This window comes from Cibotium barometz, chromosome 27, assembly GCF_041138505.1.
Source record: "Cibotium barometz isolate CiBa-2024 chromosome 27, ASM4113850v1, whole genome shotgun sequence".
Taxonomy (NCBI): domain Eukaryota; kingdom Viridiplantae; phylum Streptophyta; class Polypodiopsida; order Cyatheales; family Cibotiaceae; genus Cibotium; species Cibotium barometz.
The window spans coordinates 37,336,603-37,353,124 of NC_141072.1; the positions used below are offsets into that span (position 1 = coordinate 37,336,603).

General features: G+C 42.7%; 1 protein-coding gene across 5 annotated transcripts in view; it reads left to right on the forward strand.

Moving 5' to 3' along the window:
- Positions 1-15,069, forward strand: part of LOC147623352 (general transcription and DNA repair factor IIH subunit TFB1-1-like) — a 111,664-nt gene extending 96,595 nt beyond the window's left edge. For 4 of the 5 annotated variants that reach the window (XM_086821502.1, XM_086821503.1, XM_086821501.1 and 1 more), the window contains 3 exons: positions 11,385-11,432; positions 14,460-14,528; positions 14,649-15,069. In XM_086821502.1, the coding sequence (XP_086677628.1) occupies positions 11,385-11,432; positions 14,460-14,528; positions 14,649-14,750 (219 nt within the window). In that variant the 3' untranslated portion in view covers positions 14,751-15,069. The remainder of the gene's footprint in view (positions 1-11,384; positions 11,433-14,459; positions 14,529-14,648) is intronic. The other variant, XR_015269375.1, reaches the window with a different exon arrangement.
- The last annotated feature ends 1,453 nt before the right edge of the window (positions 15,070-16,522 follow it).

Consider the following 16,522-nt stretch of genomic DNA (forward strand, 5'->3'; position numbering starts at 1 on the left):
AACCTGTAATTCCAATTCCTTCAACCTTTTTCTTTCCTTTATCCACAGCACTACTCCCAGTGCTCACACTCTCATGTCTCAAGCGTCCTGACCATGGACGTACAGTTCTACTCTCAGACTCTGCTGGCCCAAACATAGAGATAGAACTAGAACTTGCTTGTGGCAAGTTCACATGCACATCAGCATCAAGAATCAATGACACCCTCATCCTTTGCTTTGTACCAACTAGCAAGTTCATCAAACACCACATCTCATGAGATAACCACTTGCCTAGTTTGTGGATTGTAACATTTGTATGCCTTTCGATCCTATGCATAACCAACAAACACACACGTTTCTGTCTTAGGATCCAACTTCCTGCTTCTCTCGTCAGGCACATGTACATAAGCTATGCAACCACACACTTTGAGGTGTCCAATGTCTGGCCTAAAACGTGTAAGCCGCATCTCTGGCGTACTTCCATGTATGTCTGCTGTGGGTGTCTTATTAAGTATATACACTGTACTAGCACATACTTTCTCCCAATAATAATCTGGCATGCTCTTTTCATTGAGCATCGCCCTAGCCACTTCACAAATGACTCTATTCTTTCTCTCAACAACACCATTTTGCTGAGGTGTATACTTGCAAGTTAACTGTCTTCTTATGCCATGCTTTCTCAAGAAATGCTCAAAAGCATGTGAGGTGTATTCACCACCTCCATCTATCCTCAAACATTTTATCCAAGAGCCATATTGCTTCTCTGCAAAAGCTTTGAAATCCATAAACTTTCCCAACACTTCACTTTTCTCTTTGAGAAAGTAAATCCATGTCATTCTGCTGAAATCATCAATGAATGTCACATAATATAAACTGCCTTTAATGGATGGGTTTTGTGCAGGACCCCATGCATCGCTATGTACTATCTCAAGTGGCCTGCTACTCATGTTGCCTTCTCTAGGAAACCGCAACCTCGCCTGCTTTCCAAACTGACAGGCTTCACAAGCATGCATATTTCCATCATACTTGAATCTAGGCAGTCCCCTAACAATGCCTCTTGCCTGCATGTTCTTTAACATTTGTATATTCACATGTCCAATCCTCTTATGCCACATGTCAATGTCCTATACCACAGTTCGGCTTTTAGAGAACATGGCTGATTTCAACTCAGGAATCCCAGCATCCAGCTTAAATAACCTGCCTTCTTTCTTGCCTTTGGCAATGACTCTACATCCATTTTTGAAATCCTCAACGAAACAACCATGCTCGTTGAAACGAACCTGTAATCCCTGTTCCACCATTTGACCAACTGAGGCCAAACTTTTTGTAATAGAAGGCACATACAATACATCTGACATAGATTTTGTTTCACCATTGTGCATAACCAATGGTACACTTCCAACATGTGTGATGGCATGTTGGGTATCATCTTTTGTCTCCACATAGCCTTTCACATCCATAGGCTTCATATGCTCAAACCATTCACCATGACAAGTCATATGGTTTGATGCTCCAGAGTCCATATACCAAGTGTCATCATTTTCAGCATTCGTCATCATAGATCCCACAACATGTTTCATGGCAAACAAGTGATTTGTGCTGCCATCATTACTGCTTGATGCATAATTTCCAGCACCATGTTGTGCATAATGTCCACCATGTTGTGCTCTACCCCCTCTCAAATCAATTTGTTTGCAGAAACAATCACGTGCCGTATGACCAAATTTTCCATAATGGCATTTCACATCTTGCATAGATGTTTGTTGGCCTTCCCAACGTCCTCTATCACGAGGATTATCTCTGCCTCTCTGAGGTGTATATCCACGACCATCTCTAGCACCATATGAAGGCTGAAAATTCTGTTGTGGTGACCTGTCTTGCCATCCACGACCATTACCACGGCCACGTGATGCAAATCTCTCCCTGCCTCTAGATCCTCTTTGTGAATAGAAAGCCTTATTTCTGCCATTATCATCATGGCTAGTAGATGCATCATGAAAGGAGTCACTGAGTTTGATCTCTACAACAAGCAAGAGTGAAACCAACTCATCAAAGTCTGGTAAACCTGTACTCCGAACCGAGATGCATGTATCAAAAGACTTATACTCCTTGCCAAGACCACGCAAGGTAGTGTCTACCAAATCATCATCAGGCATGGGGGCATTGATTGTTGCCAATGCATCTGCATACTTCTTTATCTCCTGTACATAATCATGGATGCTCCTTCTATTCCGTTTCACATTATGAATCTGTTGTCGCAATTGAGACTTGCGAGCACTCGTGTCTGTATCAAACAGCTTTACCAATGTATCCCATGCATCCTTGGGATTCTCAGCATCATGTAGATATATGAGTATAGCATCCGAAATACATATAGACAGATAATGCAAGACTTTGTATGCTCTTTCTGACCATTGCTTATGAGCTATAACCTGCTGCTGTGTAGGTTGTCGGGGTAGTTCCGGCTCTGGCTCTGCACCGTAATGAGATTACAAAAGCCTTTTCCTTTCAGAAAACTTTTAATCCTGTACTTCCATGCCTGGAAGTTCTTCCTATCCAATTTTTCACCCACAATTTGTACTGGATTATCCGACATATTTGCTCAATGCAAATGCACCTTCCGCACACGTCCAAATCTGTAAACGAGCCTTCCTCAACTCAATCACACTCTAATGAGTGTTCCAGATACTCCAAAGTAGTCAACAAACTTCAATTTTGATGTAGAAAATCAAACTGTATGCATCCAAAATGAACTGGTTTACGCAGTCCAAGATACCTTGCTTTGATGCGCTTTCCAAGAGGCTCCAAATTGCAATGTAGTGGTTCAATCAAGTGTGGATAACTTGCATTGACGCTTAAACAAGCTCAATGTTGAATATCAACACCAACCAAGGTGTGTACATACCAATTTTGTCAAACCCTCTTCTCTGTTTTGAGAAAAACCAGAAAAACCAAAAAAAGCAGTAGTAAAATTGCTCTAATTTCTTCAATCCTTGTCCAAATTGAGAGACCAGGCATTCATTAGCTTAGCAATGATGTCCACTAACTCCATGTAAAAAGAATTAGACCAATTGTTTAAGATGAGAGAGTAATTAGTCGATTAATCACACTCTGTTTCACTGAACACAGTAGACAGCCTGTTTAATCAGCTCATTTCCAGCTCCATAGATCATAATTGCTCCAACCAAACGTGTAGCAACCTCCTCAGTAGTATGAATCACAAATTTGCTAAGCCAATTTTGGAATTTACCAAGCACAAGAGTTGATTTGTGGTCTCCACTCAGTAAAAATATCAGAAAATGCTCTGTTTCTGCATACCAGGCTGTGCCGCCTGCTGTAGAGGGAATTTGAGTTGATTAAAATGATAATTGATGTTGTATTTAGATGCCCAACACTCCTAGGCATGTGTACATCCCATCAATGGATTGATTTTTGCCAAAAACTTGCTCTAATTTTATCAAAAGTTGACCTCTATTTCTCTGTTTTGTGAGAGCTTCAAAACCAGTGATTTTCAATCACTTATATGCATCAAATTTGCTCCAAAATCAGTTGTAGGGCTTGTACATGAGTTGCCAATACATTCATCCTTGTCACATACATGTTTCTTTGCCAGATTTGCATCTATTTCACCATACATCACCGCTTCCAAGCTCCAATGGAAAGCTTTCAAAACACCAGAATTTTCCTTTGCTTTGGGCAACCCTAATTTACTTTGTTTCTGCTTGAATCACCTGCAATCTGCTCAAGGGTGTTTAGTAGACCTTACCCGGTAGGCCAAGCTCTCAGATCTGATAGAAATCAGTGTGCTCCAAGCTTCACAGCATCAATGGCAAGCTTCACAGCTTCTTCTCCCTCTTCTCTCACTTACTCATAAACCCTAATAGAGAGCACCAGGCTCTGATACCATGTTGAAAAACAGGTAGAGGGAGAGGAGACACACACAGAGGAGCAAACGCTAATGTATATTGCAAAACCTAACCATAGAGGGAAGCCATCTCCCTTCTCACACAATGCATAAAGCCATAATCCATAATACACACACACACTATTGTGTTGTGTCCACACACTTCTAACCCTCGCTAATGTCCACACACTATGACCAGCTGGACACGGTCATTTATGTCTCACACATGCTGCTACCTAACATGCCAGCACATAGCATAGCTGGCATACACGAGCTTGAATCTCAACATCCCCATCCGTACGTAGGAGTTGTTACTTGAATCAGAGTTTGCCGATGACACAATAACATACCTATCCGAAGATGAGGGGAATCTCTAGAGATTCATCAAGGCGATAGAGACCTTTTGCCGTGCATCTAGAGCACAGATCAAGTGGCACAAGTCGTGTGGATTCTGCGTTGGCTCATCGCCCGCACTGACTTGGAGGCCAATTGAGGCGCGATGGATCCCAAGTGGCACTCCAGTTGGTTATCTTGGATGCCAGATTGGTATCGATACCTCCTTGGAGCAATAGCTAGCCCCTCTTCTCAACATTCGGAAGAAGCTACTATATTGGAGTTCAACCATACTTTCCTTAGCTTGCTGTGGTGGTGAACCGGGCTCTTCTCACCACCATGTGGTACATCACTTCTTGTTGGGCCTTTGCCCTTCTCTCGAGCTTGCATTGGTCAAGTGCAATGATTGATGCACAAGTTTCTTTAGGCTGGTAACGATGTGAGGCCTGCTTGGGCGGAGGTGGCTTGGAGAGTGATCATTCAGCCACGATGACAGAGGGGGGCTTGGGCTGTAGCATTATATGGTAGTGATGTTTGTGAACACACTTAGGACCGCCGGGACACTTTTTCCCTCATTAGGAGGTTTTTTCCTCGTGCGTATATAAACCCTCTTATCTACTCATTTTGGGGTATGTACTTATCTTTTGTATCTAGCACACATTTGTTCATTCTAATCTAGTGAGTTTGTGTGCTCTCAAGCTTCTCTATCTTGTGTGTGTACATTGTTGCAACCCCAACCCTAATTCCAACAATTGGTATCAGAGCTAGCTTCCTTGACACTTGATCTAGTAGTCTGCCTTTCTCCTCACGACCCTGTTTTTCTGTCTCCGATTGAGATACCCTCTTAGGCGAAGAAGGTATATACTGTAGTGTGTTGTATACGAAGTATACTGAATTTTCGAGGTCCGCGGTGCGATTTGGACACGTTTTGGACACTGCAAGGTTTCTGCAAATGTTTTAGGTAGAGAGGCGTCATTTTGGATTGGTTCTGCTTGATTTTGGATGTTTGGGCTGTGCAGCGGTAAAGATTTGGTGTGCAGAAGCATCTATAGTGTCTTCAACAACATTGACCATCATACTTTCTCCAATAACACTCTATTCTCTACTCTGTGTTATTTTTCATACACTTTGAAGGTGATTCAGCCAGTTGGCAGCCATTCGGGATTGCATTCAGTAAATACGGAGTACTTGCAGTGTGTTGAAAGATTTTTTATTTGGTAGACAATCATGGCTGGCAGTAGCAATGTATTCAACATGTTGTCTTTTGAGTTCAAACTTGATGGGACTAACTACCCATTGTGGTTTTATATGATGAGGCATGTACTGATTACTAAAGGTCTTTGGAATGTGGTCAATGGTAGTGAAACTTGTCCTGTTTTACAACTACAGTGCAACTAGGTACTGCAGGTACATCTGAAGTAGAATCTGATACAGATGTAGCTCCTTCACATGCACCACCAGTACCTCCCACTGCTGCTCAAACGAGATGGGATGGAAGAGCTGCACAGACACATGCATTGCTTGCACTTTCTATGAAGCGAAGCATTATTCCTCATATTCGGTCATGCAAGACTTCAAAACAGGCATGGGATGTACTTGTTCAATTATACCAGGTGCGCAATGAAGCACGTGTTGCATATCTGCGCAAACAATTGGGGTCTGAGCACATGAATGAGGGAGACTCAATGGACAGCTTCTTGACCAAGATCAAAGATTTAAAGGAGCAGCTCACTAGTGTGGATGAGATATATCCTCATAGTACATTAGTACCCACAGTTCTCAATGCATTGTCAGATTCTTATCAGAGTTCTGTCTCTACCCTTAGACTCATGATAAAGGGAAATCCAAATGCCCTTACATTTGATGAGCTGGTTTCAGTACTCGTGCAAGAAGAGCAGTCTAGGCAAAACAAATTTGTTATGCGAGTTGGTGACTAAGCTTTTGTTACCAGTCAGAAAGGCAAAGGTAAAGCTTCTTCGCATGGTGGCTATAAGCCAAAATTAGAATCCTCAGGTAAGGATGGAGAGAAAGAAGGTGATAAGTCTAAAAAGAAGGGCAAGTGTCACTATTGCAAAAAACCAAGGCACTATATAAATGAGTGCAGAAAAAGTTTAGAGAAGGAGAAAAAGAAAGAATCGGGTATGGTTGTGGCTGATGTATCTGCACCAAGTGCAAAGAAGAAGGAATCTGTAAGTTTTGCTCAAGATGATGGGCATGGACTATACATTGCAGTTATGATCCTTCTGTTCATGATGTATGCATGTCAGTGGTAGAATCGGATTCTCGGTACTTTGACAGTGGTGCTAGTAAGCACATTACTCCGCAAAAAAATTTGTTCTCATCTCTGGAATCCGTCCCAAGTACAGGAACCGTCACATGTGCAAATGGTTCTTCACATCCTGTCAAAGGAGTTGGTAGAGTTGTGCTCACTGCTGCAAATGGGGACGCATTTACTCTTTCTAAAGTTTTATATGTGCCAGGCATTAAGAAGAACTTGCTGTCAATTTCAGCCTTAGCCTTGTCAGGCTTGATGGTGAAATTTGTGAATGACAGATGCATAGTCCAAGATAGAAATGATGGTTATTCTATCATTGTCTCAGGTACCTTGTTTCATGACCTATACAAGATGGATGTATTTGAGAAGTTGCAACATGATACTTGCTCAGTCTCTACGACTCGTGCTATGAGCGATGCAGAATTATGGCATGCACGATTTGGCCATTTGAATTATGGCAGTTTGTTACGCCTTCAAAGGCATGATATTGTGTCTGAGTTGCCAACTCTTGAGACCCCTGCTAGACATGTATGTGAGGAGTGTGTTCTTGGTAAAATGCATTGGGCATCATTTCCAAAGGATAAATCTGTGAGAGCTGTTAAGAAATTACAGCTTATACATAGTGATGTATGTGGTTCTATGAGGACACCATCTATTGGGAGATATCTCTACTTCGTCACTTTTATTAATGATTACTCCAGATATAGCTAGGTGTATCCATTAAAGCAGAAGTCAGAGGTTTTTATGTGCTTTAGGCACTTTGTATCCATGGCTGAAAATACATGTGAATGTAAAGTTGGCACCCTTCACTCAGATCGAGGGGAGGAGTATATGTCCAAGGAATTTCATGTATATATGGCTGAAAAAGGCATAAGGCATCAATGTACAGTGTCATACACACCTCAGCAAAATGGTGTGGTTGAGAGGAAGAACAGGTCTCTCATGGAGATGGCACGATGTATGGTGAAAGCCCAAGATTTACCTCATGGTTTTTGGTTAGAGGCAACTATGTACGCAAACTATGTGTTGAACAAATGCCCTACCAAGGCCTTGCAGTCTAAAACTTCTTATGAAGCTTGGCATGCGCAGGAAGCCTTCTGTGGCTCATTTGCGTGTTTTTGGTTGTCTTTCTTATGATCTTGTGCCTGAGCAATAACGTAGTAAGCTTGAGGATAAGGTAGTTAAATGCATATTTGTGGGATACAATTCAAAAAGCAAGGGATATAGACTCTATCATCCGGTCTCAAAGCGGATTTTGGTAAGTAGAGATGTTATTTTTGTGGAAAACTCAGTTCAGCCGATGCTTTCATGCAAAAAACAGCAGAATGTATGCTCACAGGTCATGTTTGATTCGCTCCTACCTTTGTTTAATGGAGGGCAGCCATATGTAGAGTAATTGAATGCTCAACCAGGTGCTGAAATTCAGCCTTTGCAAGTGCAAAATCAACCTGCAAATCAGCGTTTTGATGAGGCAATTATTGAGGATGTAGTGGATGAGAAGAGAGCAGCATAGAAGAATCTAGGCGTATGTCAAAATGACTTGTGCAGACATTGAGGGATAGCAAGTTGGCAGCTCCTTTACCTAGCAGAACTCGTGCAAGTTCTCATCATGCAGATTATTCTCATGTGAATCATGTTCTCATTTTTACTTTATGTAATGAGGAGAAACCTGTTTCCTTTGAGAAAGCACAGGATGATGATCATTAAATGCATGCTATGCAGGATGAGTGTAACTCTATACTCAAGAATGACACCTGGTATTTGACAGATATACCTCATGGCAAGGCCGTTGGTACTAAGTGGGTTTACAAGTTAAAACGCAAAGGAGATGGTAGCATTGATTGCTACAAGGCTACTCATTGCAAAGGGATATGCCTAGCAAAAGGACATTGATTATGATGAGACCTTTGCATCCACATCTTGTATGACTACCATTAGGTGTCTCATTGCTTTGGCAGCACATCATGGATGGAATGTACATCAATTGGATATTAAGATTGCATTCTTGAATGTTGATTTACATGAGGAGGTGTATATATCGCAGCCTCTTGGTTTTGTTGTGAAAGGAGAAGAGTCTAAAGTATGCAGGTTAAAAAAGAGAAGATTCATGCATACTTGGTTGCAAATGATTTTTGCAACTGTCCAACAGAGAGTATCCTCTATGTGAAGAGGAGTAAGGACACATTTTTTGTCATCGTTCTATATGTTGATGACATGCTACTCACACGACCCAATATAGATTAGATTTCAGCCTTTAAGGTTGATTTGCAGTCATCGTTTGAGATGTCAGATTTGGGACCCTTGCATTACTATTTGGGGATTCAATTTATGCAGCGCAATGATGGCATTGTTATGCTGCAGCCTAAATATATACAGAAGCTATTTAAGAGGTTTAATCTTGAAGACTGTAAACCTCTGGCTACACCTATCAAGACAGGTACTCGACTTAGTCTTCAAGATACAGGAGACTCTTTTGATGCTAGTTTGTATCAGCAGGCTGTTGGATCCCTTCTTTATGTGCGCAACAGATACACAGTATGCGGTCTCACAGTTGAGCAGATTTATGCATAGCCCAGGTACGAAGCATTGGCAGGCTGTTAAGCGGGTTTTCCGCTATTTACAGGGCACTTAGTATTTTGGATTATTGTATCCAAAGAGGGGTGAGTCACAACTGCATGCTTTCAGTGATTCAGATTAGGCTGGATGTTATGATACACGAGTGTCCACTAGTGGGTTTTGCTTTCGTCTTGGTGATTCATGTATATCATGGATTAGCAAGAAGTAGCCTACAGTGGCCACTTCCAAGTGTGAAGCTGAGTACAGGGCACTTTTACAGCTACAGTTGAGTGTGTGGCTCAGATGTCTTATGGCTGATTTGGGTGTTGGACAGTCGTCTAGCACTACGTTTTTCACTGACAGCCAGAGCGCATTAGTAGTTGCGAGGAACCCAATGTTTCATGCTCGCACTAAGCACATTGAGGTGCATTACCACTATGTCAGGGAAAGACTCTCTGCAGCAGAGATCAGCTTGGTCTATGTGCCTACACATGACAACATGGCAAATTTATTCACAAAGGCTCTTCCTCGTGAAAAGTTGAAGCTTTTCGTAAAGCTTTGGGCTTACTGCCTTTTCAGGATTGATCGGCTATACCCTGTACATGTTCACATCATCACTCCAGGGAGGATTTGTAGCATTATATGGTAGTGTGTGAACACACTTAGGACCACCGGGGCACTTTTTCCCTCACTGGGAGGTTTTTTTCCCGTGTGTATGTACACCCTCTTATCTACTCATTTTGGGGTGTGTACTTATCTTTTGTATCTCGCACACATTTGTTCATTCTAATCTAGTGAGTTTGTGTGCTCTCAATCTTCTCTATCTTGTGTGTGTGCATTGTTGCAACCCAAACCCTAATTCCAACACGGGCATTATCAACCCCTCTATTCAGAGCCACGTCCTTTCGGGCAAGTTGATAGTTTGTGGCCTTCTTTTGGGTGGTGAGCCCTAGAAGGACTTCCTCCTAGCTAGGATCTCCGTCTGCACCCAGGTTTTGGGAAGTTCTTGTCCCTAGAGTATGAGATAGATTTTCACGTAGATGTGGGCTCGTGGCTTTAGACCTGCATTTAAAGACAATGGTTTCCATGCTCATGAGTGGCACATAGACCCTCCATTGGTCAAGGTGGCCATAGAGAGATTCTGGCATTTGGATTATGCCCCTTAGTTTCTTTCAAATTTCTGGAAGAGGCTGTGGGATAGTTTTCGGCCGCAAAAGATCACTCTCTTTCTGTGGTAGCTGGGGCATCGGAGCCTGGCGGTTGGCACTTGGCTGGCCATAGGAGGTAGGCCAATAGTCTATTCAAGGTGTGGCCATCTCTCGGATTCCCAGCATCATTGCTTTTGGGATTGCTCGAAGGCTCAGCATGTTTGGCAGCGTATTCTCTGCATTTTCACTATGGACCAGGCTCCCTCCCTTATAGTTACTTGGGGCTCAGTTGCTTGGGCCACTGAGGCCAAGGCCACCATGGCCTATGAGGAGGGTGGGGGACTTGCTCTACATGTCTCCCATCTTCGTATTTCTGCAGTGCTGGTTCAAGCTCCATCCACTGATCGTTGGACTCTCAGAGATTTGCAGCAGTTTTATTGCATGGCACATTTAGAGAGCTCACTGTAGTGAGGCCATCGAGGGCACCTTCACCCCGCTAGCGGAGTCCATCTGGAGCGTCTGGCTTGATATTATTCACACCCTCTGTGGATAGTGTGGGAAGCTTTAGGCCACTTGGCACTATAGACCACCTATTTGGTTGTCCACCCCCTCCCCCCCATTGTATGAGAGCCTTCTCCTCCCAGAGCGGCCAGCCGGAGGAGGAGAGCATCCTTCCCCCCCTTTTTTCTGTTTCTTTACTCTTGCTCCCCTCTTTGTATTCCGATTGGCCCTTTGTACTTAGCCATTATGGCTGTTTTTCTCAGTAATTTATAGAAGGATCTCTTTCCCTGGAAAAAAGAAAAGCAAAGTCTTGTAATTCCTAGTACATGTAATGGGTACACAGTAGAGGGGGCTATACTGGAAGGCACGAGTAGTTAACATCCTCAATGAAGAATCCAGGAAAAGGCTTTAACTAAAAGGTGTAACGATCTCAAAGAGCCGTCGGCTCAAGGACAAGCTGTGTGAAGGAGAGTTGGTACCATGACAGCATGAGAGTGCGCATCGACGTTACATGTGTATTACGTGTGTATAGTAATGGCATGAGAGTCGGTACCAGCTATGCTCTCATTACCACCTTAGTTTTAGTGCAAATCCTTGTATTGCTTTTTGTTTGCATTCATATAAGTTATCTAATCTCCAACTTTTTCTAAGAAGTGAGTGATGTTCTCCTTTCGAATGATTGATGCAGGCTTCGCGAATCAAAGGGGCACTGATGCAAATCCACAATAAATTACAAGTATGGACTTAATTTTTTAATTTTAATATCATGAAGCATGTATTGTTTTATTGTGGAAAAATTAAGAAAAAGAAAGATTAAGATATATCCGATTAGACAGAAAAGTCTGCTTCACCTAAAGAGATGTTTTGAAGATCTTTAACCATGTAAAATTCAGTTACACTGGAGGAATGGACATTCACACACACACACACGCTCGCGCGCGCGCACACACATCCATGCATGCATGTATGTATGTATAATGACTTGACTTTTTGGGGCTGCCAATCTTCCAGCTATAGTAGGATGAGTAGAATAATGCAGTGTCAAGGCAATGCAGCTGGCTTTCATATAAGAGCCTATTATGCTGAGGATGGACGTAGGCAGGCAGCTTAAAGGTAATGGAATTTGATCATCAGAAACTTACCTTAGGTCAGAATATGCATGCTTTAGACACATTGCAGGTGGGCACCTTAAGCTGGCTAAAAGCTCAGCTGGGAGCAGGGCATCCGATTTCGACAGCTGATAAGATGTATCCATACTCCCTCTATGCGGCCCAAGCATAACCATTTAATATTGAATCTCAGCTTGCTACTATGGCATGAGCTCGCTCTCCTCTGCTACCTCTGCTACCATCTCCACTTCTAGCAGGTATATACCATAAAGGAGTGCATATTCAGATAATGCAAACTGGAGAAGCTAGAAATAGAGGAGCACTACCGATTGAAATGCATGTCAAATGATGAGATACAAGGGAGACTCCATTGCCTCTTCAGAGTGGGTTTTGGACCTTTGTTTTTGCACGCTGGATTGAAGAGATTAGAGATGCCTTGGTCTGTTCATACTAGAGATGTGTCACCTCCAAGAGACGTAGATGAGGCTATATGGCAGGGTGCACACACTTCATGACACCTTATTGATTGCTTTGAACCTCACCTGATGATACCTAGTATTTCGAAGGGATAACCATCTCTAGGGAGCCCTCGCAGACCACCGCCTCCAAGAGAGGGGGGGGGAGGGGGAGGGGGAGGGTGTTTCATGCCATGCGAGAGAAAGAAAGGAAATTGTATTAACGTCTAACAAAGGCCAAAATGACCTATGAGACCAAAAGGTTACATCCTGTCCATGAAATACATCATCATGTACTAAAAATAAAAATCAAAGAAAGTAGTAGGAACTGAAATGTCAGATCTGATCCCAAAACAAAAAGTGTCCAGCTCTCATATCACCCTGAAGTATCCCACATAGGACACTACAACATGGCACCCAATGTAGTAAAGCTGAGCCGGCGGGAGAAAGTCCTGTGGTGGTGGGAGATGATGGCTCTATCCTCCTGTAGTGACGCGGGCATGGGCGGGGACCATGAGGTCGAGGGTGCCGGTCGAGAGAGAGTGAGAGAGCTATACTAAAATCTACGCAAGGCCCCCAGGGTCTATGAGACCATAAGTAATACAATGGTAACATGGATATACTGAGCCATGGAAGAACTAAAAAGGAAACGAAAAAAAAAATGGAAGAAATACCAATGTGTGTATACATCTAGATAGCAAATGATTATCCTATGGGTCAGGCCTCTGTGATGGGAGCATGTTATGTCGGTGGAGAACCTCCGGGATGTGTCTGTGTGTGGTGGAGGGTCTTGATGCTCTGGGTTGGAGCTTTCTGACTCGTCTAGGACGTGAGCTGGAGCGCAGCTATGGGTGTGGCAAGTTCTGTCTCTCAGCATGTTGCCTTAGCACTACATCCCTATGTCGTCTAAGCTCCATCAAGTACATGCCTAGGCATCTCTGATCCTCACTCTATATCACCCTTGCGAGTGGCTCGATTCCCTCTTGGAAAATGCAGTGGAATCTCCCCCATATCTCGTAGTAATCTGGACAACTAAACATATAATGGGCCTCATCCTCTACCGCTCCCGTGGTGCATACTCAGCATATCCTCTCTTGTTGGATATTCTCAGCTCTGCCAGTCTCTACTGTGAGGCAGTGGAAGGATACCCTGAATCTCTGACGGTGACACCCATGTCTGATGTATGTGTAGTCCGAGTAGGTCTAACCAAATGATCCGGTTGATCTCATTTTGTGAGAGGTCGTGGTAGGGGAAATTTAGACTAATGAAATGGGGGAAAACGATCCATGATTCCATTTGTTGGGGCGGGGGGGGGGGGGGGGGGGGGGGGGGGTTGTGTGGGGGTGTTTCATGCCATGCGAGAGAGAAAGAAAGAAAGTTGTATTAACGTCTAACAAAGGCCAAAATGACCTATGAGACCAAAAGGTTACATCATGTCCATGAAATACAGCATCATGTACTAAAAATAAAAATCAAAGAAAGTAGTAGGAGCTGAAATGTCAGATCTGATCCCAAAACAAAAAGTGTCCAGCTCTCATATCACCCTAAAGTATCATGTGTTAGTAATGGTGGTGGCCATGTCAATGAGGAGGGGGCCAACTAGCTCATCTAATTTTCTCCCTCTCCCTCTGTAAGATTCCTCCATAAAATAATAGAGATATTTTGGTCAAGGTAAACCTGGAGAAGGTATTTGAAATCATTGCGGAAAAAGTCACTTTTAAAAAATTTGACGGCAAATACTTCTGCTCCTGTAAGACCAAAACTCGTCAAAATAATGTTGGACGGTCAAGACGGGATCCTAACCTCAAGTATGTGTGTAGTGTTGTAGTGGATTAAGGCTTGAAACAAAAAAAAGAAGGGGTGGAATCAAAGGGTAGAAATGTCTAAGGTATAGTTTTTTTTTTTTTGCAATGTATCTATAGTGGTAGGCCAGATGTGTCACTTGCCTATCTTATTTGAATATCAAATGATGCATCATACAAACTTGGCTTGCCCTGGATTTCAAAGAAACATGCTGGGTTTTAGCTACATTTGGCTGCACCTAGGAGAGAGATGCACCAGCATTGCAGCATGCAGATCCCTCAGATGTATAAAGTAGTAAAGTAAAGACTTGTTGAATGCCCTTTTTGAGTTTTGGTTCAGCAGTAGCTTAATATGAGAGTAAACCATCGGTGGTTCATGAGATATGTGGGGTTGCAGGCAATAAAGGAAGCAGCAAGGCCAGAGTATCGCCATCATCTATCACAATTGGTCCAACCATTGATCCAGGTAATCATAAAACAATCTTGCATGCACTTACAAGTGAAATCTGTACAACAGGCTTAGAGTTGGAATATGCTTTATTTCAAAGCCAGATCAACCTAGACTGGCCACATGTTTCTTATTCAGGCCCTTGATGCTGCCTTCTCACACTGGGACAACGATGAGAAGAGGACCTTGAAGTCATTTCAGAAGACTTCCGACATGAACGGTGTGCCTACTCCTGGATGAGTCATTGTCGGAGCCAACACAACAGCAAACCAACGTCCCTCTGGCCAAATTTTTATAGTTTCGACTGCATGTGTACCACCCCCCCCCCCCCCCCCCCTTCTTGCACTAAATATGAAGAATGAATGATGTCCAACAAGGACTACAAAACGTGCAGTGTGTGTGCATGCTTGGTGTGCACATGCCAAAAGTCATGACTGCTGCTCCTAACACTAGTCAAAAATGAGTACAAGAGCGTTGCCAGACCTACAAACCCAACAACTATAGTTACAAATGTTCAATATTCATCATCTATGTGGTCCCATTATTGATTTATTTGTGATGCATGCTGTGGATTCTTGCATTCTCATCCATTGCATTTCTAAGGTGTTGCCAAAGGTGGCCATAAATCTTAAGGGCATGTGCAAATTTAAGCCAAGACCTTTCTTTCCATTTAATAGGTTGTTTAATGGATCTAAAATGTCACATGCTGGGCAGGCAGGACATTGAGAAAATGGGCTCATTCATTAGTGGATCTGAATTCTCACAAGGTGGGGAGGACATTGAGACACAATAGGCAAATTTAATCAAACGATATGTAGAAGAATGAAATGATTAGATACTATATAGTGTGTTAGGCGAACCCTTAACAAAAAAGCGCATGTTTACTCTCAAATCCAACTCATCCTCATGAGTTGCTTCCTCAGCTATATTAGGCTCATGCAAACCCTTCATTGTGCATTGCAAACCCAACATACGAGTTTTTGTATTGCATCATGTACCCTTTGCTCACAAGCTCACTTCCACTTTTAGAGGACATTTTCATAGAAGCAGATTGGGAAAAAATTCCATCAAAATGCTGTGCAAGATGGGAAGCAAACAAAGATGGGGTTGTGTTTATTTCCGAACAAGTTAGGTCAATATCTCAGTTAATCTTTCCTTCTTTTCCACCTCCTAGTAGTACCAAGACAGGCTGTAAATGAGGTCCATGGCTGCCTTCCTGCTGGCCGACAGGGATATGCTGTCCGTGCATGCTGTCGGCTGCCTCATATAGAGGGTCAGGAGCCCTTTGACCAAGCCTCTGACAGAGCCACCAGCCATGGGCTAGCCCATGGAGAGTGCGAAGGTGTGCAATGAGCAGATCTGGTCAGGTTGCATGCAATGGAGCTCAGAACCCTATCCTTGAAACTGATCACGTAGAGCCAACCAAGTCAATGGGTAAAAATTGCACGTGCGGCTTTGTTCTAGCAAGAATGGAGATTAGTCCTTGTTTTCTTCACACGAGTACGTTGATAAAAAAAGGGTTATAAATTTGCATGATGGTTTTTTTTTTCAAGAAATGGTTCTTTTTTGGGTGTTACCTTCTTTAAAAAATAAAGAAAACTTTTAAAAATAGAATATTTATTACATAACATTAGCAAAGGTTTCAAAAGGGGCAAAAAAAGCAGCAGCAAAATTGAAACATGATTTGGATTCTTTAACATAGGATGTTCCATTGTGTAAAGGTCCTCCACGTTGAGATTAATGAATAAGTGTGATTGTATATTTGTAAATATACATGCTTGAAGATCAGCATCGACTTTACACCAGAATTGGCCACGATTGTGCTTTAACTAATGTACTCCATCTTTGGAAGGAATGTACTTTGCTCCATATCTTCACACCAATGGATGGTGCTTCCTCTCCTATTTTGGAAAGTTTAATATACTATATTAGCGCCAAGGTTCAAACCCAAGACCTATAATCCTACAAGTTGAGGGTGTTAATGTTTGGGCCTTAGCCCAGCAATAGGGTGG